At 43.5% G+C, this 26,676-nt stretch overlaps 1 protein-coding gene across 1 annotated transcript; it reads left to right on the top strand.

Annotated features, from left to right (window-relative positions):
* Window positions 1-400: 400 nt before the first annotated feature.
* DACT1 (dishevelled binding antagonist of beta catenin 1) lies at window positions 401-26,675 on the top strand. Its single transcript, XM_087727811.1, has 5 exons — window positions 401-936; window positions 17,606-17,738; window positions 18,471-18,626; window positions 20,048-24,862; window positions 25,069-26,675. Exons 1-4 carry the CDS (start codon window positions 553-555, stop codon window positions 21,883-21,885), a joined length of 2,511 nt encoding a protein of 836 aa, XP_087583937.1. The 5' UTR covers window positions 401-552; the 3' UTR covers window positions 21,886-24,862; window positions 25,069-26,675.
* The last annotated feature ends 1 nt before the right edge of the window (window position 26,676 follows it).

Raw genomic sequence — 26,676 nt, 5'->3', positions numbered from 1 at the left:
ATTATCAGTAACCCTTCTTTGAAAGGAGGAATTGGTGTTTCTGAAATATCTGAGGTGCAACCCCACCATGTAAAGGGAAAACCCATCAAGGACAGAAACGCGAGGCGGCCAAACGGCTCTTTGAAGCGGGCGAATAGATGCGCGCGATCCTAAGGAGAGCCTCTCCTCGGGCCGCCTGTGGGCCGGCTGGTCTGAGAGGCGGAGAAGACGGAGGGGGCGAGGAAATGCAGAACAGCCAAGAGAGAGAGAGGAAGAGAGAGAGAAGGAGGAGGAGGAGGAGCCGGGGAGGGGATAGGGGGATTGGAAGAAGGGCGCCGAGGGATAGAGAGCCAGGCGGCGGCGGTGGCGGAGGGGAAGCGGGAGCAGCAGGGACGGAGACGTCGCGGGCTGCGGGCGGGGCAGCGGGGATGCTGCTGCCAGCAGGCTGCAAACGCCGCACGGTTCCAGAGCGGCTGGGCTTGCCGTCCGCGGCGCGCAGCTGAGGCTCGGCGGTTCGGTGCCCCTGCAGTGCCCTCCGTGCAGGATTCTGCCTGCGCTGAGCGGGACTCGGGCATGAAGGCGAGTCCGGAGCCAGGGAAGCAGCAGCCGGAGCAGCAGCAGCAGCAGCAGCAGGGCCAGGTGGCTGCGGCTGCGGCGGGTAAAGAGCCCGATCCGCGCTGGGCAAGGGACGGCGCCAGGAGCGAGGCGACGGAGGCGGAGCGGCTGCGCACCCGGGAGCGGCTGGAGGCCACACTCGCCGGGCTGGCCGAATTGGAATTCCTGCGCCAGCGCCAGGAGCTGCGCGTCAAGCGGTTACTGGCCGCCGCGCCCTCGGCTTCTCTGGCCGGGATCTGCTCCGGGGAAACGACCAGAGCCCCCGCAGGAGCCGGGATCCCGCCGCGCAGCTTAGAAGAGAAGTTCCTGGAGGAGAACATCCTGCTTCTGCGGAGACAGCTGGTGAGCCGGGCCAGCCAGCCAGCCAAGGCGGTGGGCGCGATGCAGGGGCGCAGCCAGACCAAACGGGGGAGGCGGGGAGGCTGTGGAGGCTCCTGGACCTCATCAGCTGCGGAAGGACGGTGGTGGTGGTGGGAGGGCGGGAACCCGGCTCTGGGTTTTCTTTTCTTTTTTAACCCAATTCCATACTGCTTGGAACACGTGTCTCTGAGCGTGTACAAAGTGCCTATGTAGGATGCATTCGGGAGGGAATTAATTACACCATCTGCATGGAAATTCGGCCTCTTCTTCAGGGAATTTCTCATTTGTCTCAGGGGAAAAGGTTTCTTTTTAGCGTTAGTTGCGCCAGGTGGTTTTACCGTGCAGATGGCAGGGTCGGTAGGAAGAAGAGGCTTTGAAAAATGAGGGTCACTCGCATTGGGTGGAGGCGGGAGCTTTAAGATCTGCCGCGACCCTCCTAAGGTAAAGATACTCCAACAGTGGATCTTCCTCCCTGCCCTTCATGCCCGCGCAGTTTTGAGTTTGGGGGCTTGGCGAGGCAAGAAGGCTGTCGGGGGAAGTGCAGCCTCTTCGGTTGAATCCTCCTATGATGATGAGCCTTAGAAGCACCGGCTTCCTCATTCCCCCTTCTTTCCTTGAAGAAGAACCTGTGCAGAAATGAGGATGCCCGGGTGTCAGATGGGAGGAATGGCAGAGGCCAACTCGTTTGTGAAATGGATGAGTTTGCTTCTGCATGAGGTGCTAAAGGTACCTCCAGGGTCCCCTTAAGACTCAAAGTCTGTGACAGGCAGGCTGTGTGGGGAGGGAGGGTCTCCAATGCTCCAGTGGAGCATTAAGAGGTCAGAGAGCGACCCCTGAAGCCTCCACCCTTGGAAATATGGAAGCCGCCTCTTGTATATTTCGATGGGAGCCCAGAAGGGAAAAGCTGGGAACTTTTAAGCAGTATATTGAAGGGTTATTTCTCTGTGTTCCTCAAACATCACAGTTTTGGGGCTGGGTGTACATAGTATTAAGAAGAACCAAATTCTGTGTGGCCACCTTCCATTACTCTTAATGACGGTCTCTTCAGAGCAGGACAGCTGGCCTCCGCCTTCCAGCCTTTTGCATCAGTGCCGGCCCTTGGCCCATCCTTCTTTTGGCTAACAATAGCTGCCATACCTGTAGTATATGGTGATTAATGACTGCAGCTCCAAATGAGGGGCTTTTTGTCATCCCAACTGCACGGAATGGGACCGGCGGGAATAACCTCCTTGCCCCTCCCCTAAATCCAGCACACTTAGGCTTTGGTGCTGCAGCTAGCGCCGTTTTTTCCATTTGCTTACAGATGCGGGTGTGTGCATGCATAAAGGCTTAGGAGGAGCCTCGCAGGAGCCTGGTTGGGCATCAAGTTGCATATTAGATTGGCTGCTGAAGGGAATCAATTCACCTCCTGCAGATGCTGTTAATGTTGTTGATGTTGGCAGTCGACAAAAGCTGGGGCTGGACTGGGAAGAAAGCATTTATCTTATTGAGTTCCTGTCAGGGCTGCGGGAGCATATGTGGGATGCTTGCATTAATACTGTAGTGCAGCGGGAGGAAAGGACTTAAATGAATCCAGCCATCGGCTGAGTTTCATTGTTACTCTGCAAAAGGGGTGCAAATGTGCTTGAATTTAGTCACTGGAGATAATGGAGGCGCCCCCCCAAACACTATTGCTGCAAAAATCCTATAGAAATGAATAGGTGAGGCGCCAAAAGTCAATAGAGAGTGCTCTCTGCAGCATATTTAACACAGGGGCTGCAAAGAGCTTGAAAGGGGGGGGGGAGGGATTAAAACTAAGTGCTGCTTTGCTCAACTGGAATCTCATCCCGTTTCCCAGTTCCTAGAATGGACCTGTAGGAAAAGAGCAGGCTGAGCTGGAAGACGGGGTTAAACATGTCATCAGTTGGAGTCATTGTGGTGCCACAAAAGACCCAAGCCCAGCTCCCTATGAGTTCCATTGATCCTTATCTTGCACTGTTAGTTGACTAGTTTCTTGTATAGAAGTAGCAATAATAAACTCTTCTGTGCTTTGAACTTCACGAATGTGCATGGATATTTGTGCTGACCGGAAGATGTGAATGCAGTTTTCTAGAGAGGAAGTGAACTTTTTGGAGCATGAAGATCCCTGCTGGATGACCACAAGCAGTGAATCTAGAGATCTTGCCCTCCATCATTTTAATAAAGGTTTGGACTTTGTCTCTTTACAGGAAGGCTGTTAATTTAGTCAAAATCAAAAGGAAGGATTGTTAGAACGACAGTCTTGGGGCTGCTGCTTAAGCAGCCAATAAAGAGTGGTTGTGCTTGTGGTTTGTGTGCCAGCAAAACCCATGTCTGCAGAGTCAGTGAGTGAAGCAAAAACCAGAAAATAGAGGACATGTTGCAGATGATACAAAGCTGACTTTGAACCTGATATTAAGCGTTGAGAGAATATGCAAAATTTAACACTTCCAAGAAACTTCAATGAAAAGGAGAAAAGACAGAATGTGGAAGCTTGATACAAGGCCCAAAATGTCTGATTTGTGAAATTCAGACTTCACTATTCACCCTCTTTTCTTGGTCCTCATTTCTCTCCCTGGAAGAAGCCAGTGGCAATTCCCTTGAGTCTTCTTATCAAGGAGACACTAGATGTGTCCATGGTGTCACCACAGGAATCAAGCTCAATGGGAAGGAAATTTTTATCTCCCTGAAGCGCAATTGCCAATTTGCAATCCTACAGACATCATCATTTGCATATCAGTCCTTTTTAGAGATAAGAAGAGCCTAATTTTACGCTTTAGGATTTTGGTGGATTTGGTGCCAGTCAACTCCATTGCTTTTCCCTTCCCATACAAAAGTCGCAGATCTGTTCTTGGGGCATTGGGGACTTCGGAAATATTCCATCTTTTCTTACAACCATTACCAGTTGGTATCCAAGGAATGGAATTAGAATTCAGAAACCAGATGAGGCTAGGACAAAAAACGATGCTTGATTTGTGTGTCAAAGAGAGCAGGCATGAATGTGATTCAACTTATGTTTTACTGTCTGAGCCAGGAGGGGGAATACAAAAAGATCATTTGCATGTTAATCATTCCAGCCATTCTCACCTATTAATATCCTCAGGAAAGAGATCAAAACAGGGAAGTAATTTGTTATATTAGAGGGTATTGGCTTGGAAATAGGAAGATAATTCTTCCCCCCCCCCCCCCCCGTTCTTGCTTTGAGACCAATAGCTGTGGGATTTGCATATAAAGCTGGACCATAGCTGATTCAATATTGCAAGTCAAAGACTATGATTTGTAAATGACAGTATCAGTGGCAAACATGTTGCTTAATTAAAAATTGAAGTGAATCCAGCTATAATACAAGTTGTTTCTTTGTTTTAAGGAATGCAAAAGCTTTTTTTTCATTCCATGGTCCATATTTAGTCTCTAGATAGCATGTTGAAGACCTACTACAGGAACTGAATGTGGGATTTGATTTAATAGCAATGTAATTAATATTAAATAATGAAAAAGTGATTACAGTTAATGAATGCACATGGTTACTATCAATTTTCATTTGCAATATTATAAACTCTTATGGAGTCTCTACTTCAAGGACAGTGTAGCAAACTGGAAAATGTTCAGAGGAAGTGACCAAGGTGAGGAGTGCCTAGGAGAAGGGCTTTTTTTCAGGAGCTGAGTATATTAAGCCAGGAAATCTGATTATTTGGAAATCTGTTAGTATACCAATGAAACAAAACTAGTGCATAGAACATAGGAAACCAATTAGTGCTTCCAAGCAAAATATCATTAAAGAAACATAATAGTTGTAGTTGTTCAGCAGAGGAACAGATTTGCTCAGAAAAGTAGCAAATTCCCTTTCCACAAATTTTCATTCAAAGTTTGAGTAGTCCTCTATCAAGAAAGCATCCATAACAAAAGACTTTTGGAAAATCTCTACTATGCAATCTAGTTTGCTGCCAAGCCCTGCCTTACTTTAATAATTGCTTACTGAATTAACTGTAACTGAGTTCTGGCCAGATACAATTCAGAGTGCTAGTTTTGACCCAGAAGTTCCTACATAATTTGGCCCCAAAGTATCTTAAATAACATTTATTTCAACCAATGCTGAGGCCTGATTGAGAACATGCCTGGATATTGAAACCAGATTTTATTGCTTAACTGATTAGTTTGTTGGTATTGTGTATTATTTAGCTTAGTTTTATTTTGATCGTTCCGATTTTGTATTCGTTTTATTGGGTTTATCATGTGAAAGCTTTGTAACTCAATAGCAATTCAATAGTACGGTAAAGGTAAAGGTTCCCCTCGGACATATGTCCTAGTCGTTCCCGACTTTAGGGGGCGATGCTCATCTCCATTTCAAAGCTGAAGAGCCAGGGTTGTTTGAAGATGTCTCTGTGGTCATGTGGCTGGCATGACTAAACGCCGAAGGTGCACGGAACACTGTGAAATAGCTTTAGACTTTAGTTCTTAATGAGACTGCATCAGTATAACAAGATAATAGAGTTGGAAGGAACCTTGGAGGTCTTCTAATTCAAGCAGGAGACCCTATACCATTCCAAACAAATGGTTGTCCAGTGTTTTCTTGAAAACCTCCAGTGATGGAGCACCCACATATTCTGAAGGGAAGCCATTCCACTGATTAATTGTTCTAACTGTCAGGAAAGTTCTCCTTATTTATAGGTTAGTTCTCTCCTTGATTAGTTTCTTCTTGTTCTGCCTTCAGGTGCTTTGGAGAATAGGTTGGCCTCTTCTTCTTTGTGACAGACCCTCAGCTATTAAAACATTGCTATCATGTCACTCCTAGTCCTTCTTTTAATTAAACTAGATGTAGACCAATTCCTGCAAGCGTTCTTCATATGTTTTAATCTCCAATTTCTAACCATCTTTGTTGCCCTTCTCTGCACTCTTTCTAAAGTTTCAATCTGTGTAATATAAAGATCAGTCGTTATCATCAAGGCTGACATTCGAAATCAGAGATACAGGATTTCTTGGCTTCATCTTTTTCCCCAACAATGACAATTGCAGTTTGTCCCATCTTAATGTGTATTTCTTAACCTCACTCCGAGACTCAACTGCCATCCCTGCCTCTTTAGAGACATCTAGTTTGCCATGAAGTTTGCTATGTATCTTCACTGGAAGTCCTTTTCCAGACAATAATGTGTGTGTGTGGGGGGGGGGTGGTTGCTTTATTGCAGAAGTGTCACAGGCATTTTCATTGAGGACCAGATCAGGGTTGTGTTTGACTTTGGGCTGGGTGGGCGTGGCCAGAGTGGGCGTGGCCAGGTCAATGTCACTTGTGTTGGGGGTGTCTGTGGTGGCCTGAGCCCTCACACAGCCCTCCCGAGCTCCGTTTTCTCTGGCAGAGGCACTGCAGGGCGGTCGCTGTTTCGCCGGGCCCCATGGACCAGATCTTACTCCCCCATAAGCCTGGAATTTGACACCCCTGCTTTATTGTTTTGTTACCATTGGGTGCTAAGCCATCCAGAGTATCATAGAGTTGGGCACCATCTAAATTCAACAAATAAATAAATAAAATAAGCAGCAACTACTCCCAGCATTCCCAATTTGTTAAGGCAATTTGTTGTCATTCTTCAAGATTTGATCCCAGCCCTGAATTCAATTTGAAATAGTGCAGAAGAAAAGAAATAAAAAGAGTTGTGTGTCAAGATACTTGCACAGATATCGAGGCCAACAGATTCACAGATGGCATCACTTGAAACTACTTTCTTTTCAGACTACTAAATTCTCAAGAGCTATCAGATTGCAACTCCCACAGTTACCAGTCAGCTAGGTTATGGGAGTTATATTCCAACATATTTGAGGACTTTAGATGGGGGAAGCTAATGTGATTTTGTTTAATTAGCATAATTCTATTCTGATTTTCTTCCATCAGGGAACTGAAAGCATCATATATGGTGTTTCTAGATTATTTCCAGTCCCAGGACTGATCAAAGCGGACATGACTTAGCTTCAGCAAAACATCTGCTTCAAGCAATGTTTTGAAATGAAAACATTGTTGTAAAGTTCTACTTTAAGTAAATCAATTCTGCCCAAATAAATTTACAGACCAGTTTCTTGAAACGAATAGGGAATATTGGAATGGAAATGAAGGACAGTTGAGCATAAGTGGAATTAACTATCCTTGCCACTAAAGGAGAAATCATGGTAAAGGTAAAGGGTCCCCTCGCACATATGTGCTAGTCGTTCCCGACTCTAGGGGGCGGTGCTCATCTCCATTTCAAAGCTGAAGAATCAGCACTGTCTAAAGATGTCTTCATGGTCATGTGGCTGGCATGTCTGGGCACCGAAGGCACACAGGAAAACTGTTACCTTCCCACCAAAAGTAGTTCCTATTTTTCTACTTGCATTTTTACGTGATTTCAAACAGCTAGGTTGGCAGAAGCTGGGACAAGTAACGGGAGCTCACTCTGTTGTGCGGCACTAGGGATTCGAACCCCTGAACTGCTGACCTTTCTGATTGACACATCTTAGCCACTGAGCTACTGCATCCCATATAAATCATGAGGTTTATCTTATTTGCCAAAAAATAGTATTGAGGTGCTTTAACACTAACAGTGAAATATGTCGAGGAATTTTAGATGGCATGAAGTAGTTCACAGTCATCCCAGGTGCAGACATTAAATCTGAAACAGACTTTAGGAAATATATAGGAAAGGCCTTGGTTGAAGAGGTAGGGTAAGGAGATGGTCTCTGGGAAATAGATAAGAGACAGCATAATATAGCAATGGATCTGCGTACTTGGGAGACCGCCTCCTGCCAATCACCTCCTCTCGACCCATAAGATCGCACAGATTAGGCCTCCTCCGAGTGCCATCTGCCAGCCAGTGCCGGCTGGCAACTACGCGGAGGAGAGCCTTTTCAGTAGCAGCTCCGACCCTCTGGAACGATCTCCCCGTGGAGATTCGTACCCTCACCACCCTTCAGACCTTCCGCACAGCCCTTAAGATCTGGCTATCCCGCCAGGCCTGGGGGTAAGACCATAGTCCGCCCCCACCCGAATGTTGTATGAATGTTGCTTGGTTTTAATTATATATTGTGTTTTTATGTTATTGTATGTCTCCCCCTCCCATACAAGTTGTTAGCCGCCCTGAGTCCCCTCAGGGAAAAGGGCGGCCTATAAATAAACTCAACTGAGACAACTGAAACTGAATAGCAGTAGACTTATATACCGCTTCATAGGGCTTTCAGCCCTCTCTAAGCGGTTTACAGAGAGTCAGCATATTGCCCCCAACAATCCGGGTCCTCATTTTACCCACCTCGGAAGGATGGAAGGCTGAGTCAACCCTGAGCCGGTGAGATTTGAACCGCTGAACTGCTGATCTAGCAGTAGCCTGCAGTGCTGCATTTAACCACTGCGCCACCTCAGCTGAATGGCGAGCAGGGCAAGAGGCTCAGAAAGGACCCTCCCCTAGTTTCTTGGGCTGCAAAAACATGGTGGAAGAAGTGTATTTTCAGGCTTCCACGATTCTATTAATATAGCTTCTTAACAAAGTAGAATTGGCTTATATGGCTGTTTTTCCTTTTGGTCCAGCTACTGATACCCACATCCTCCTAAACCAGGGTACTTTCTACTTCTAATTCCACTGATGGAGAATAGTTATGTGGCAATAGACAAGGATTGCATTCATGAAGGCTTGAAGGCTTTAAATTCCAGTAACATCATGTAAGATCACCATCTATCAACTTGCTGCATATTTGGAAATATAAATTTCAAAGACTGTGCCACAAGAATTTTTGGATATACATCGAAGCTGTTTTAAGTATACCCCGAAATAGATGTGAAATGTAGATTGCACAGTTATATTGATGCCAGGCTTGGCTTCAGTTGTCACTGAGTGCAGATTACAGCAAGATTTAATTTGTCTCCAAAGTGTGTGGGCTGGGATGCCAGCCATTCTGCTGTGAAGCTGCCATTAATTATATAAAGCAATTATATTTTCCAGAACGGAGAGAAACTTGTGAACAACCAGTAACCCTCATGTTCCTCTTCATGGTTGCTCCTTATAAGTCTCTGCCCCTGTTGCTGCAAATATTCAGTGGTTCAGTTTGTTGCCCAAATGCATTTATTTATTCAACAATATTATATACTGCTTCACTCATTCACTTTGGCAGTTTACAATACTAAGCAAAAAGCAAAAACAGGCAAACCCATCCATATTAAAAAAAACAAAAATATAGCAGTCATTTATCAAATGCCCAATTACAAATATGATCTAAATTGCCTTGTGACGTATCATCAGGGAGGGTGCAAGACTGTAGAGGCAGAGAATTATTATGGAGAAGGATTGTCTTTACTCCCACATTCCCTGAGCTGATGTAGAGATGGGATCTTATGTCTCTCTATGCACACATGTGTAAGCCAGGTGGATTCCCACTGGAGGAGATGGACCATGTCTTGGAGCCAACCTATAAAGAGCTTTTATAAGTTAAAAAAACAACAACAGCATCTTGAATTGGATTGTGAGATCTATTGGTCGCCAATGAAGCAACCAGACAATCAGAAAATAAGTGTTATATCAAAGTTGTCCTAGTGGACAACCATTTAAATATGAGCCAGAAGTGTGCAGCAGCTGCCAAAAGAGCCAACACAGTTCTAGACTGCATAAACAGGGATGGAATCAAGATCATGTGAAGTGTTAATATAACTTTATAATGCCTTGGTGTAAGGCCACACTTGGAATACTGCATCCAGTTTTGGTCACCACGATGTGAAAAAGATGTAGAGAATCTAGAAAGAGTGCAGAGAAGAGCCACAAAGATAATTAGGGGACTGGAGGCTAAAACATATGAAGAACAGTTGCAGGAACTGGATATGTCTAGTTTAATGAAAAGAATGACTAGGGGAGACATGATAGCAGTGTCTGTAGAAATTTCCTGACAGTTAGAACAATTCATCAGTGGAACAACTTGACTCCAGAAGTTGTGAATGCTCCAACACTGGAAGTTTTTAAGAAGATGTTGGATAACCATTTGTCTGAAGTGATGTAGAGTTTCCTGCCTAGGCAGGAGGTTAGACTAGAAGACCTCCAAGGTCCCTTCCAACTCTGTTTTTCTATTCTGAAATAATGGTTTGCTCCTACTAGCTTCCTACTCACTGTGCTTTGTAACACTTGTTCTTGGATTGATATGAAAGATACTGTAGCTCTATCTACAGCATGTTACAATAAGTTAATTGCATGGTGGGTTAGGCATGGCCAAGGCTTCATGGGCCATATAGGACTGCAATAGCCATAATTGGCTGAAGACCAGCTGGCTGCAGCTTCTGCCTACTTTCACAGCAGGAATCAAGGGCCCAAGAATTCCCAATTATAAACCTGCTCCTTCTATGGGAGAGCAACTCTGTTTGCAACAACTGCTGGGGTTATTACTGTGCCTGGTGTTCCTGGATGAATAGTAATTCCATGGAATTAAGTGTGGTGGTTGTCCTTTACAGCTGGACTGAGATATGGCTTCTTCAAAAGAGGTCAGACCACTGATTCCTTCAAGGCTGATAGTAGGTTGCCGTCCTTCCAAAAACATTTACCAGTTCATGAACCCAGCTTGGTATGCCCTCCCTTTATGCCTGAAGAAATGGGGATGAGGGAGGATTCAATCTATTGTTGGATGGACAAATCCTAATCACTTAATTGGTTTTCAAGCATCGGATGAATTCCAGATAACATTGCAAGATAGCAATGTTAACAAAGATGCAACATTTTCAGGTTTGCAGTGCTAAAAAAAAAACCTTTTCAGCTGTTTGCATTTGCTTAGTTTTGTTTTATAGAATTCATATTTTGTTCCCCCAACTCATCACATAACATGAGTGCAGCCTTCAGCTCATGGGAAAATGAAGAATAACCAATGCCTGCTTTGAATTTGTTGATATATTTGCTGATTTTAAAGACATAAGTGAGTGACTTTTTGTTGTTGCTGTTGCCATTCCAAGTTACTTGTAGCATCAGGTGAGGCAAAGTTTGATGGATGTGTGGGATAGCCATAGTATGCATAAGGCTGGGGTGGGGGAAAAACAGCTTGTTTCTAGACAATTTTTGCATTCCAGGCCTTGAGTCCAAAGAGGTGGAAATGAAAATGTGCAACCTGTCAAACCAAGATTTGGGAATTCAAGAGAAGTTTGCAGAAGAGCAAAGATTGATTTGATTTATTTGGCTTGTATGCCGCCCTATTCCCGGAAGACTCAGGGCGGCTAACAATAAGAAGGGAAGGGGGTACAAAAATAAAAACAACAATTTAAAAATTCAACAACAGTCGTAACATCAGATGGGGCTGGATAATTCAACAGCCCCAGGCCTGCCGGAACAGCCAGGTCTTAGTTGCTTTGCGGAAGACTGGAAGGGTAGTAAGGGTCTGAATCTCAACGTGGAGATAGTTCCATAGGGCCGGAGCAGCCACAGAGAAGGCCCTCCCCCGGGGAGTCGCCAGCCGACATTGGCCGGCAGATGGAATTCGGAGGAGGCCTAGTCTGTGGGATCTAATAGGTCTTTGGGAGGTGATTGGCAGGAGGCGGTCTCTCAAGTAACCAGGTCCGATACCATGTAGGGCTTTAAAAGTAACAACTAGCACCTTGAAGTGTGTCCGGAGACCAATAGGAAACCAGTGCAGCTTGCGGAGGAAAGGTGTAACGTGGGTGTACTGAGGTGCACCCACAATCGCTCGCGCAGCTGCATTCTGGACTAGCTGAAGTCTTCGAACACTCTTCAAGGGCAGCCCCATGTAGAGCACATTACAGTAATCCAGTCTTGAGGTGACGAGGGCGTTAGCTGTGTAGTTAGCTGTGACTTTAGAATACAGAAGTGGGTGAGATCATGATTCATGATCTTTGATTAATCTCATGTATTTATTGATTAATCTGAAAGAAGGCAAAGATGCCTTAGTCCAATCCAGGTTTAATATAGCAGGGATAAACAATCTTGTCTCCTTCTATGATCGGGGCTTGATGAGGTGAAGGAAGCTTTGTGGGTAAATAAAATTGTAAGCTATTTCATTGGACATATATGTACCAGTGGTGGGTTCTGGACCCCGGCACAGCCGGTATGCTGGACACAGGTCCAGGCATTCCAGACGGGCACACACGCTGCATGTGCATGCACACACTACCACCCTGCAACACCCAGCTGCCCGGCGGAGGTTGTGCAGGCACCACACGCTGTGCGCACGTGCGCAATGGGCCGGTTGCGGCATTAAACGCCCCTAGAACACAGGCGGGCAGGTGGCCCAAATGAGCCACCGTAGCGGTATGGTGGCCACGTCTCTCTGCTACTCCCGGTATGGCCATACTGGGCTGTACTGGGCCATACCAGGCCATACCTCCCAGAACCCACTGCTGGTATATACGTCCAGAAGGGTCTCCCAAAACAAACAGGCCATGAAGATGATGAAATATCTGTAAATCTAGTGAAGCAGCATTAGAGCAAAGTCAAGAAGAGTTCAGAAGACCATATGAGCGAGGGAGAGTCCTGCCAGGAGAGTTTGAACAAAAGACTGTATAAAAAGTTGAGGCTGGATTTCCGTTTTCTCAAGGGTTTTATAGAGTATTTCAAGCTGAACTATGTTCCTGAACCCTTAAAGAAGAATCACCTCTTGCATAAAATCCTGAGCCCATCCTTCCATGGAGCGCTTTTTAAAGCCTCATATTCTCCAACATCCTGTTCATTGTCCCATCATTCGGGCTCAGTGCTATTTTGGAGCATGTGAGAGTTGTATGTGTTCAGCACCGGTAGCTTGTGTTGCAAGTTGCAAATGAGAGAAATTGGTTGTATTCCTTGGCTGGCTGTGAGACAAAGAGGGCTCCCCTCATCCCCATGATCCTCTTCTGATACGGATCTCTGTCTCCCTTTAGAAGTTTAGAAGAAGGAGCCTTTCTGTCTCAGCCAGCAACTATTGATGGGCTGGGAGAATCGCATTGGACCTAGGATGAGATTGCCCGGGGACAGGAAATAGTCTCTCTTCCAGCAATCCCAGATTAGTCTTTTCCCTGTGTTATTCCGGATTGCAATAGAAGAGATTAAAACTCAGATACAGTAGAAGCTACCCTCCTCCAGCTCTGCAATTTCCCATGTTGTGCTCATTAAACAATAGGTACACATTTTTGGAGCATCCATTTTAATTTAAAATTGCTGCAGTGTAACATTTAACATTTTAAAAAAGATGTATTGCATAATGATGAGCAAATCTTGCTCAAGATACACTGAAACAGCCCCATTTGGGGATGCTTCTAAAATAATGAATAAAGTGAGATAAAGGTTTTATTAGCAGTTATCATTTTGTACTGAGGGGGATGTTGGTTAATCTCAGAAAGGTGAGCTGGGATACACATGGTTAGTCCTTGAACAGAGGCCTCAAATCTTTGCTAGAACTATAGAATAAGCCAGAAAATCAGTGACAGTGAACACCCCAGAAAAAGACAGTGCCAATCCATTTCCACACAGCCTCTGAGAAAACAACATGGAAACCAGTGGTGGGATTCAATTTTTTTTACTACCGGTTCTGTGAGCGTGGCTTGGTGGGTGTGACTTAGTGGGCATGGTAGGGGAAGGATACTGTAAAATCTCCATTCCCACCCCACTCCAAGGGAAGGTTACTGCAAAATTCCCATTTCTTCCCTATCAACTGGGACTCGGGAGGCAGAGGATAGATGGGGATGGGTCCAGTCAGAAGTGGTATTTACCAGTTCTCTGAACTATTCAAAACTTCCACTACTGGTTCTCCTGAACTGGTCAGAACCTGCTGAATACCACCTTTGGTGCAAACTTAGTTGAACTTGACTAGAAGAAGGCTTTACTTGTTCTTTACTCTGCTTTTGTGATCAGAAATGCTGACCTATTGAGTATTTCGACATATAGATTTAGAACTGGACTGGCACTGACAAGGCCAAGCTTATGACACACATGTCCCCTATGCATGTCAGTTTGTCGGAATGGGATCTAGAGCTGTTGGGGCTTATAGGGGTTCATAGTATTTGTGACTTTCTGTTGTTGCTTTTAAGGATGTGAAGATATGCTATGCATACACAGCACTTTTTATCTTCTTACTGAATTAACTCATTTTCTGGATTCTCAAAATACACCAAATCATAAATTAATCAAATGGGTTCAGTTCGCATAACTCCCTTAACGAAAAAATGAATCCATGGTAATGCATCATAGCATGTTGTATGAATGAACTTGCCATTTAATTGTCTTGGTGTGCAGTTCGGTTATAAAGGTTGGTTAAAAGGTCAAGAGGGTAGTGCTTTGGGTTAAAATTTGAATGCACAGTCCTTGGCATCATCTGGAGTTTTGTCACCCACACATCCGCACATCCTTTGCAGATACTCTGGGGGCATTCAACTAATCAGGGAAAAAGTAGACTGGAAAATAGATTTGAATTGAAATGGGGGATTTAATGGTGTGCACTGATAGAGTTGCCCTTTATTTGTGATTCGGCACACATTTTGTATGCATATGTATATAACCTGCTATAACATGGTTACCCTTAAGGTGTAAATAATCACCAAATATATTTGCTTTGTAACACTCCTTATCCTGCCAAAGGGGTGAGAGAAGAGAGAGATAACAGAAACCTTTGTGAATGAGGTTTGGGTAACACAGGGAAATATTTTTTCTCTTCTTCAGGCAAATGGAGAAAAAAATTACACTCCATTGAATGGAGGAAGAAGTCTTATGTCCAATAAGGACTTCTTTCAATAGAAAAGATTTTTATTTTACTTATTTATTAGATTTTTATCCTGCCTTTATTATTTTGTAAGTAATTCAAGTGGTGAATGTACCTATTAATCCTTCCTCCTCCTATTTTCCCAACAACAACATTCTTAAGTGGATGGGCTGAGAAAGAGTGACTGTGGCTCAGTCACCCAGCCAGCTTTCCTGCCTTAGGTGGGACTTGAACTCATGGTGTCCTGGTTTCTAGGCCAGCACCTTAACCACTACACCAAACTGGTTCTCTTTTCCTTTTGCATTGCACGCCAATGGATGAACATGTTCCATTGGATTATGTACCAAAGATCCTATTCTCTGCTTCCAAGCTTTTTGATAGTGGCTTTGGAGAAAAAGTGAAAAATAGATGGATTTTCTTTCCCCCAGCTGGTCAAAAATTGTTCCATAAACCTGTATGCTGTAACAGGACAATCAGAGCCTGCAAAAACCTTGAGCATCTTCCCCTTAAGTGAGACTTCAAAAAGGGTTTCCACATTCACCAATGACCTTGGACTATTAAGTGATTCGTGTTGCACAAAGCTGTCCTTGAATGACAGCCTGCCAAGAATCAGAGGGGTTGACACATTTAGCCTTCCAGATGGACCCCATTTTTCTTTTTCTGAAAACCATGCTTTTTCAGAGAAATGAAATGCTAGAAGATGCAGAGTATATACCGTACGTAAAATAAGAGCGTTGTGCAGCAGTGTTATTGAAGGATAGGTATAATTATAAGATTCAGCAGGAAAACTGATTGCTCTGACCTGAAGTTAATGAGCTTATTTTAAACTCATTTTGCAACACCATGCATGAAGAATATCTTTTACTTAAATGCTCTTATTGCTTCAAGCAACCAATCCTTTCCTCTAACTGAGGATGAAGAAGGGGATTACTAATTGGGTTTCAGCTGTATAGATCTAGCTCTTATCATGACAACATCACTTAACAAGGATATACAATCTTAATTTGCCATTCAAGGAGCGTGAGCTAATATCTAGCCTCAACTATACAGCCAAGATACCTGTCTTGGGTTGTTTATTTTGCAGAAGAGCAAAAGCTGGGAATTCTGCCAGTTGTAACCCAGCACATCTGGAGGGCGCCAGACTTGGGAAAGCTGTATTATAACAGTAAGCCTGTAATTCTATGCAAGTTCAGGAGAAGGTCAACAAGGGTTCAGGGTTTAGCTACCTTGAATGAAACTCAGTTTCTTGCTTCATTTTTAAAGGTTATCATTTCCATTGCAAAAATATACCCTTCTGTCAATTTATAATAAACATTTGCAATTATAACCTTTCTTAAGTCTAAAACTTTACCCATAGGCTAAAGATAAAGCATCATTGCATAAATATTGTGTGCATTAACCTTCCCCCCATAATTAAAATGGTTTCCATTAATCAAGAGCTTGGTTGACCAAGACAGAGTTAATTTGGCCACCTACATGACTCCAGTGCTACAACTGGGGGAATTGTTCTAGTTTCCAAAGCTGGAGTGCCACTCAGGGGTGGGTCGCTCCCAGCTTTACTGCTGGTTCAGTGAGCACAAAATTTTTGCACTCGCATGCTCACTTCACTCATGTGCATGCATTTTCCCCAAAATAAGTCTGCGCATGCACAAAAGTTAAAAAAGAAAAAAAATACATTTGTGCAATTATGATTGTTCTGCGCATGCGCAGAACCAAAAATCAAGATGGCAGCCCTGTAGGAGAACCAGTTTGGGGGCGTGTGGAACTGGCAGTGACCCAGTCTGCTAAATCACTACCGATTCGGCTAAACCGGTCTGAACCGATAGGAACCCACCTCTGGTGCCACTGTGCAAAGACTTTCATCTCAGAGTTCAGTCACAGTGTTTCTGATGGCAGGAAGAGTCTAGAAAAGATCTCCAGAAAATGACCCAATCCTTGGCTGGGTTCACACGTAGCGTGCTTGAAACTCATGTTGTTTCTTTGCCTGCTTGCTTCTTTGTTTGTTTATTCATTGATTGAGGGTCTTAAAGATAGGGTAAATGACTGAACACAAATATAGGGAATTTGTGAGCTTCAGAAAGAAGCAGAACCAAGCCATTTTAGAGTGGGGCTACTTGGAGGCAGAATGTTAATTTTGGGAGTATGGGTCGATGAGTATTCAACCATTTGATAAGATGATACAAGAGAATGAAATAGTCATAGATGCCTAAACATAAGTGTTACTGGTTCTCAGAAATAAAGTTCTGGTAACAATTGGAGAAGATACTTCAATATTACTTAAAAGGTAAAGGTTTCCCTTGCACATTGTGCTAGTTGTTTCCAACTCTAGGGGGCAGTGCTCATCTCCGTTTCAAAGCCAAAGAGCACTGTCTGAAGACGTCTCTGTAGTCATGTGGCTGGCATGACTAAACGTCAAAGGCCCATGGGACGCTGTTACTTTCCCACTAAAGGTGGTTCCTATTTTTCTACTTGCATTTTTACATGCTTTCGAACTGCTAGGTTGGCAGAAGCTGGGACAAGTAATGGGAGCTCACTCCCTTACGCGGGGCTTGGGATTTGAACTGCCAAACTGCCAACCTTTCTGATCGACAAGCTGAGCATCTTAGCCACTGAGCCACCGCATCCCATTCAATATTACTTACTCTAAGAGTAATCTCTCTTTCTTAATAACAGAAAGAGTCTTAGATCTGTATATGGAAACCAAAAGTATGTCTTACATAATAAATCTATGGATCTGGTTTTGTGTCTGGCACCGCTCCACACTTAAGCCTTTTCTTTCTTTGTTGTTTGAGTGCAATAGCAAAGTGGTATAGAGGGAAAAAACTTTGCCTTTGGGACAGGAAGTTAAAAAAAAAGCCATACTAAAAACCAGTAGAAATAATATTTGTTCAACAGAATCTAGTAACAATGGACTGGTTTATGTTGTTGCTATATTTGGGTTCTTCTTCAACCTATCGTACACTGAAATCGGTTTTCACTCCGGCTATTATTTCAGAACTGCTTAAGAAGAAGAGATGCTGGCTTGTTAAACCAGTTGCAAGAACTGGACAAACAGATCAGTGATTTGAGGCTGGATGTTGAAAAGACAACAGATGAACACCTTGACATGGATAGCCGTCCCAGTTCAGGTAAGCATTTTATATTGCTAAGCTATGATGACCAGCAGACTTTAGGTCTTGTAAAAGGGGGCTTAGCAACCCAGCATTCTGTGGGGGCCCAGGCATCTAGGACATCCCTAGGTACGGTCCACAGAACTCCAGTATTAAATAACAATGTCTAATGCCTTCTTCCATCTTGCATGAAAAAGGCAAGGAATTATATCCCACAGGGAACAGTTATGCTATAAGGAACAGGCTGAGGAAGCTGCAGCCAAAATTCTGCTTGCTCAGATGACATGAATTATAGCTACAGCTTCTTAATTTAGGTTCGGTTATAGTTGGAGGTTCAGTTATTTATATGGAAACTGTAAGATGTCTATACTGTATCAGATGAAGCCTCTCCTTACTTTTACTGGCCTTTATATCTGACAGCAATTGCATCTACAGTCCTATATTTCAGTATGTCTGCCAAAGAAAAAGCCACCGATAGCCGCTATTCAGATGTTGCTGTTGACATTTATTTACCAAAAGAAACGGGAGATTATTAAGTATATTGTTTCATTAAGAGGTAGATGTGGGCTCTAGACTCAGATCTATCAAGTTGCTACATTCCCTCTACTCCATCTCATTTACTTAAACAAACTCTCGTTTTATATGGAATAGGGGTTTTAGGCTCAGGAGGAATATGCTAGATCCCTATTCCTTCCTCACGCTACTAACCTCAAGCAGTTTTAATGGATTCTTTTGTTTGTTTTTAAATAGGGTTTTATGAGCTGAGTGATGGGGCTTCTGGATCTCTCTCCAATTCGTCCAACTCTGTTTTCAGTGAATGTTTATCCAGTTGTCACTCCAGTACTTGCTTCTGCAGCTCTTTGGATGCATCCTTGAGTGGCTCTGATGGACGGCCCAAGTCTGCAGGTATAGCAATAATTTCTAATACCCAGGCATGTTTAAGGTTATTTTCCTTTGCAGCATACACCAGGATGCTTGTGCAACCCACCAAGTTAGCCACTGGGGCCATTCTGGGTCCCGATCAGCCTTGTCCCTATTTGTTCCTGGTCAATAGATACTGGGATAGACAGCAAAGATTGAAAACAATAGCATTTACTACATGAGCTTCTACTGAGATGATGGCTGTTGGATAAAAGCACTGGATCTAATGATCCAATCGATCAGTTGCTATATTTATATACTAAACCAGAGGTGTCAAATTCAAGGTGCTTAGATCTAGCCCATGGGGCCACCCTGGAAACAGTGACGAATTGGTCCGCAGCACCCCTGCCAATCAAAACGGAGCTCTGGAGGGCTGCAGGCGGCCCTCCCGAGCTCCGTTTTCACTGCCAGAGGGTTGCGGGAGCCGTCCCGGCCAAAGATGGAGCTTGGGAGCCCATTTTCGCTGGCAGAGTGCTCAATAGCAATAGCAGTAGACTTATATACCGCTTCATAGGCCTTTCAGCCCTCTCTAAGCGGTTTACAGAGAGTCAGCATATTGCCCCCAACAATCTGGGTCCTCATTTTACCCACCTCGGAAGGATGGAAGGCTGAGTCAACCCTGAGCCGGTGAGATTTGAACCGCTGAACTGCTGATCTAGCAGTAGCCTGCAGTGCTGCATTTAACCACTGCGCCACTGCTGAGACCACCACAGACAACCCCGATACGAGTGACATCGAGCTGGCCATCCCCACCCGAGCCACACCCACCCTGGCCCCCCGAGGTCAAACACAACCCTGGTGCAGCCCTCAATAAAATTGAGTTTGACACCCCTGCACTAAACTAAACAACATTTTGATCTATTGTATGAAACCAGACCACTATAGTTTGTGAATAATATTTTCTGTGGGCCAATCATAGTTTACTTGATGATTAAACAAAATATGGCTCAGCCCTGATTCCATATTCTCATTCCCCCCATCCCCCAAGTGTAGCTGATAGGGGATAAAGAAATAGTCTGTAGCCACAGGTTGGTAGCTGAGGCTGGAGAGAACTGGGTCATGTCTGTAGCCCCACCTTTATATCCTTCCTTTTTTAATTGAAATAAAGAAATCCAATATTATAAGAATAATATGCAAGTAAAGCTGTGCATTTGTATTGTATTTTTATTTGCAATCTGTCTCAAATCTGTGGGCTAAAGGGCTCATCCTCAACATGGAACTCTTTATATATATGTTGATATAGGAATTGCTAATCCGAATTTTATAGAAAACTGTATCCCGGGCTACTGTAGACATGTACTATGATTAATCCAAATGACAATAATTGCAATAGGAAGTTACTAGTTCCAAGTTCATCTCCAAATGTTATTCCTTACTTATTTCATCTCCACTTTGTTGAATTTCAGATTTCATCAGCTGGCTGGAGCAAAACAAAGGAATGCAACAAAATGAGCAAGCGGGGATGGCCTCTCCCTCAATGCCACACCCAGATTCTTTTGACATCGTTGCAGATGTACATCCAAAATACCAGTGTGATCTGGTGTCTAAAACCGGAAATGATGTGTACCGTTATCCCAGCCCTTTACATGCTGTTGCAGTGCAGAGCCCCATGTTTCTTCTACCGGTGACCAGTTCCCCCCCAAGAGAAGAAGCCGAGAGAACCAGTGACAGTGCTGTAGATGTTGGACCGGAACTCAACTCCGAAAAAACGGTGGATTCTTGTCTTTCACACACTTCTCGTTCTCCATCCTGTCCTTTGCCCAGCAGAAAGATGGATGGATATATTTTAAGCCTTGTGCAAAAAAAGGCTCCTTTGGTGAGGACTAATAAACCAAGAACAAATCTGAATGCAGACCTGGCCAAGGGGATTTTGAGACATGGAAGCTTGTGTCTTCGGCAGATGGCTACTGCCGCGCCTAGCAATACCTCTAACACGAAGAATCTCATCCAGCCACTTTTACATTCCAGTGGAACCATTCTCACCCTAGAAAACAGTGCCTTTTCTCCCATAAAGCAGAATTCAAAGGAAGTAGAGAATACGGAGTTAAAAAAGATACCCTCACCTGCTGTTTTCCCACCGAATGCTAATAATGATCAAAGCAAGCCCTCAGCGAAGAATGTCAAAACTCAAGAAGTGATGCGATCCCCTGTGACTAAGACTGATACTCCCAAGGAAAGTGGCCAATTCTATTTGATCTGTCCTAAAGAAAGCCCAGAACAGCACATAACACCCTTGAAAGAAAAGAAAGCCGTCCAGCTTCCCAAAAAGCTATCGTTTAAAAGTAGTAGTGGGATGCAGTCGGCTTGCTCTGTTTTATCAGGCCAGGAGAGCAGACCATTGGTGGAACTTAAGAGTGAGGGGTCATCATCCCAAAGTCTGGAGGAGGGATTCCTAGTGAATGCCCAGTTCATTCCTGCTCAGCCACAAACAGTCAGACTTCTCAAAGGCACCAGGAGTGTCAAAATTCTCAAAGGTTCTATGGTGAAGCACAGATCTCATCTGGTCACAGTGCTGGAAAATGGACCTCAGGCTGGACGGGAGAAGGCCAAACCAACAGGCAAAAAGTGTCACTTCCTGGATGAATTGGATCCAAACAAGAAGCCAAGAAAGACCACTTTGAGAGGGAAGAAAAGTCTCTACATTCAGCCAGATGCCAACCATCCGACTCGGCAGCCAGGCGTACTCAAGTCTGTGCTGAGGCCCCATGGACATAGCAGAGAACCAGTAGTTGCCAAGCCCAAGCACAAGCGAGCGGATTACCGGCGCTGGAAACTCTCTACAGAGGTATCTTACGAAGATGCCCTTAGGCGGGCCAGGAGGAACAGGAGAGAAGCTATAGGCGTCTATTCTGAGATTCCACACCCTTATATTAACCCCTATGCCTATGTTGCTAGTGACTCAGAATATTCGGCTGAATGTGAATCCCTCTTCCACTCCACTGTAGTGGACACCAGCGAGGATGAAAGGAGCAACTATACCACCAACTGCTTTGGGGACAGCGAGTCCAGCTTAAGTGGAGTGGAGTTTGTTGGTGAAAGCACAACAACCAGTGACTCAGAGGAAAGCGGGGGTCTCCTTTGGTCCCAGTTTGTTCAGACACTTCCCATCCAGGCAGTGGCTGCTGCTTCGGAGCTCCATGAAAATGCAGCCAAGGCCTTTGTTAAGATTAAAGCATCCCATAACCTTAAGAAGAAAATCCTTCGCTTTCGGTCCGGCTCTCTCAAACTGATGACTACTGTCTAAATGCATAGGAAAAGCAAAGGATAGCAGCAACGATAATATCCCTGCCTCTGGGCGAGACCTATACAGTATATGTAAGGGAAGTGAGTGTCAGGATTCTGACGGGTCTTGGGGGACATTTTTTCAGGACTTGGGAGCTGGGCAGCTACGCTGGTTCCAAAAGGGGCCTTCACCGGCTGTCATTAGAACTGCCTGCCTTAACACCTCGAAGAGCAGAGCAAGCAACTTTTCGGTGACGGAGTGCACATGTTTGTGTATGTCTGCTTTGGGGGCTGAGGACTATAGAGGGATCGAGCAAGTAAGGCAGGGCACCTCCTGCAAGGTGATAATGTTGTGCCATTTCAAGGTTTCCTAATCTTTTCCAGCTTCAGAGGTTGGGCAACCACTCTATGTAAGGTGAAGGAATGGGAAAATTGGGGGGACAGGGCCCAAACATGGGAAGCTTGGTTTTTTTGAGGTGTATGTGTGGAATTCAAGATTTTTGGGGGAATTTTAAGAGGTAAAATTAGGTGGAGATTAGCTGACTTTAAAAATCCTCCAAACAATACCATAGAATCAAAGTGTCTGTTTAGTTCATTCGGGGGGGATCTCGGGGACAACATAAAATGTGTTGGGGGACTCCGTTTGAGCCCGGGTGTCCACCTCTGACTTAAACTTTGAAATAATCCCTTATAATAACATAACATTGGGCAAATTTAATCTCCTTCTTCTGATGCACCATTTTTAGCACGACAAGGGCTTGCTTTGGAGAAGAAAAGACTCACCTCTTTTAAGTTTTCAGCCTTCCCATTCTCACTTGCCTTGAACAATGAGGCAAGTGTCTAATTACAAGACTGGTATAAGCAAGGAACAGAAAGAAGAATCTATGGCAACTTTTCTAACCGGATACCTTTAGTGTGGGGACTGCGATTCCCAGAATTCACAGCCACCAGGAAAGGCAGCAATTCAGTCCATTAGAGAAGGTTGCCTTATGTAGACCTTTTGGGGATCTCTGGTGCTGCTGCTTTTGGTAATCTGCCAAAAAGATCTTATGAAGATGTGACCAACACACACCTGCCTGTGTAAACAAAACAAGGTGCTTCTTGTAAATAATTTTTCTAGAATGCTTTTTGTAGGGCAGATATTTAAGTCTTAACGGACTGCTTAGTTAATGTCACTTGAACCTCCATATTTTTGAGTCAACACTAGTGCCTTTTAAGTGGTAAGAACAAAAGCCACCGTGCTAGTTTTTAAGCAAAGAATTAAGACACCAGTTTACTGCTTGAGCTGATTGAGATGCAGACACGGAGACCAAATGTTGATTTAAAAACAGTGTTAGAAACATCAGTGTGAAAAGTTGGTTAAATGAAATGCAGGATCCACATTTTTTTAAATAAGCAAACTTGGTAAGCATTGTGTTGATTTATGCGGCATCACTGATTAACACAGAAACTCTCTGCTTCAGATTATCTCTATCATCCACAGACATTTTATATTTAGCAAAAAAAAGAGACTATTTTCAAGATTTCGCTTGACGCCTCCCTATACACAGATTAGATTAGTTGTTCGTGTTGTTCAGCATTGTCTATTCTGAATTAAAACTACCTTCAGAGTCTTGAGCAGACGTTTTCCCCCATTATTTTCTCCTGGATGATTTTTAAAGGTAAAAGCAGGGATTGAACTGCCTTCAAAAGGAGAAACCTCAGTACTGAGCCATAACCACCTAAAGCTGCCTTGAATTTAGATAAACGATCCATCCAGCCCACTGCTCTATGGCTTTTTTTCCCATGTTACTTTCTGAGATCCTTTAGAAGTTGGGAATTTGGAGCAGTTGCTCCACCTCTTGAATTACTGTATTCATCTCTTAACCAACATGCACAAGTTTTAGTAGTATTGAATACTACATTGGATTAGGAGGCAGCAATCCAAATAGTGCAAATGACATAAACTTACAAAATCCTTTAGGATTTAGATGTGGTGGGGAGATCTGCCTTCTGCCATTTAAGCCTGCTTTGTTAATCTTGTATAAGGTCAATCACTTTGAAAAAGCATCTTTAAGGAGGGACCCTGAAATATATTGTATACAGGTAGTCATTGACTCATGGCCACAATTGAGCCCAAAATTATGACCATCAGCGAGACATTTGTTAAGGGAGCTTGGTCCCATTTTGTGACCTTTCTTGCCTCAGTTGTTAAGTGAATCACTGAAGGTGCTAAATTAGCAACAGTCATTAAGTGAATCTGGCTTCCCCATTGATTTTGTCAGAAGGTCGTACAAGTTGATGACATAACCCTGGGAAATTTCAGCCGTTGTAAATACAAGCCAATTGTCAAGCATCCGAATTTTGATCATGTGACCATGGGGACACTGCAAAGGCCGTTAAGTGTGAAAAACAGTCATAAGTCACTTTTTTCAGGGCCATTGTAACTTCCAACATGAATTGTTGTGTACACCTTATTTTGCATTCTTGATGGGAAAGAGAGTGACAGGCAGATTGCAGTCTTTCATTCCCAATTTAATCTGCTGGTTACTTTGAAATTACTTGGTGATCATAAGGACATCTCCTATACATTTTTAATTTTAAGAATAAGTTCTAGCATTCACAACCAAGATTTAAATCTGAAAAATGTGTTCAAAATGAAACGCCAACCCCGAAGGACCACTGAATCAGAATATTGGTAACTACTTGAAGTTTAACAACATTTCTGAATTTTGAGTTCATTGATTCCAGTTGCAGCCATGCTCCAGTGCTTGAACTTCTAAAATTGAGACTTTTTAAAAAAGGAAATGCAAATCTTGCCAAATATCAATTTCTCAGATGCTATTTGTATGCCAAGCTTTCACACTCCCATCGCTGGATATATTAAAATGTCAAAGAAATGTGTTCAGTATTTTGTATTGTTTTGTAGTTCTGTACATGAGTGAGGATTTTAAAACAATACTTCAAATAAGAGTAAATATTGCAAGTGGAGAGGTGATTGAAAAAGATAGTTTCTTAAGGCAGTGTTTTTCAACCTTTTTTGTGCAAAGGCACACTTTTTTCATGAAAAAAATCACGAGGCACACCACCATTAGAAAATGTTAAAATTTTTTAACTCTGTGCCTATATTGACTATATATAAAGTAATTTTCCCACGGCACACCTTACACTATGTCACGGCACACTAGTGTGCCGCGGCACAGTGGTTGAAAAACACTGTCTTAAGGCAATGAAGATTTAATAGCTGACCAGCTGCTGTAAGGGTGTAAACTGAGATGATGCAAGTTTATCATCTGTTTGAAAGACAAAACCTCTGTGTACTGTATTTTGCTCTGGGGTTGTCTCAAAATGGTAGTCACACTGTGTACACTTTGACATAGTTTAGGGCTACTTTTCCATGGTTTGCTTTGTCTTGAACCAAACTACCTGACACCTGAGACAAAAGTGCTTTTAGGACTGAGATTTCTGCAGAAGATATGAACCTTGAACCTTTAGATGCTTGGTGCCCTGATGAATTACTATAATTAAACTGTGGGAATGATAGTGAGTAGCAATATATAGCCCAATAATTTCACTGTTGAAAATCTTGTAGATCTTGCTAATTCTTTTTCCTCCTTTAAGAATTCTTTGTTTAAGAATAAAGAATTAAAGTAAATAAAGACAATGCTAGAGGTTAATGTTTAGTTTTGCAGGATTTCAGTTTCTGGTTTATTTTTAATTTGAAAAAAAAATCTTAAAACAAGCTGGGACAAAGAGGCTGGATGATAAACCTATAACAGCTTCTTCTCTTGAATATATGCATTGAGGTCAAGATGGGGAATTTGCCTGCATATCCCACTCAGTTCCATTCCATTTCCCTTCTAATGTTATAATATAAGAATTTTGCTGGTCGGAACTAAAGGGTTATCTTTTCTAGGATCCTGGTTTCTCACAGAAACCCACCTGATAATTCTGGAAAGCTTACTAGAATAGCAATTGTCAGCGTTCCAAATAGCATCCAAAAGTAAATCAGAGTCCAAGGCAAAGTATTACTCAAAGTTCCAATTTAGTAAAAGAACTATGTTGCCACATGTTGGAAAACCCGAATCTGAAAGCTTCCCGGTTTTCCCCACCTAGTTGAAAGTTCAAGATCTTGCAAGATCACAAGTCCATCACATGGTCCAATCTTCCACTGCCATGCTGGCAGTTCCACCCATCCAATTCCAGTCAGGTACAGAGGTGCAGAGTCAAAGGATGACCTTGGCTTTCTAGAAAGAATTTTGTTATGGCTACATAATATGTAACTCCTTACAATCCCCCCTCCCATTTTCCCACAATAGAAAATGTGGCAGGCCAAAGATCAAAAAGAAAAGGTGGCTGCAGGCCTGACAGCAGTAGGATTCTCCCATGTTTGCCAGCAATGGAATTAAAAGGCCAGCTTACTCTGAATTGGAGGTGGTAGATAGACATCATGACTGATAGCTATAGCTTTGTCCATGAGAGATTTACTCAGCATGTTTGTAAAACCAAGCCCATTTCATCTGGTTAAATCCCATTTCATCTGGTTAAATCCCATTTCATCTGGTTAAATCCCATTTCATCTGGTTAAATCCCATTTCATCTGGTTAAACTAATCCCATTTCATCTGGTCCCGTCCCCCCCGAATCTCCTACTTTTCAATTTCTCGGGAAGATCCTACATTCCAGCGTTTTAATTTTAGATGTGTCTCTTTTCTCATACGAGTTTCCGAAGCTACAGATCCCAACTATTAAACCTTTTCTTTGTATGGGAGCGCTTCCTACCCCTTGATCATTTTGGAGGCCTTTTCTGCACCATTTCCAGCTCACTAATACCT

The sequence above is a fragment of the Thamnophis sirtalis genome, unplaced genomic scaffold, assembly GCF_051295495.1.
Source record: "Thamnophis sirtalis isolate CommonGarterSnake01/CBP01778 unplaced genomic scaffold, rThaSir2_p1.2 scaffold_1, whole genome shotgun sequence".
NCBI classification, from domain to species: domain Eukaryota; kingdom Metazoa; phylum Chordata; class Lepidosauria; order Squamata; family Natricidae; genus Thamnophis; species Thamnophis sirtalis.
The sequence above is the reverse complement of the archived record's forward strand: the minus strand, read 5'-3'. Positions and strand labels throughout refer to the sequence as shown.

Coding starts and splice junctions, on each gene's coding strand:
- DACT1 (XM_087727811.1), top strand. CDS start 553: ATGAAGGCGAGTCCGGAGCCAGGGAAGCAGCAGCCGGAGCAGCAGCAG. Junction 937..17,605: donor TGCTTCTGCGGAGACAGCTG/GTGAGCCGGGCC, acceptor CTATTATTTCAG/AACTGCTTAAGAAGAAGAGA. Junction 17,739..18,470: donor GGATAGCCGTCCCAGTTCAG/GTAAGCATTTTA, acceptor GTTTTTAAATAG/GGTTTTATGAGCTGAGTGAT.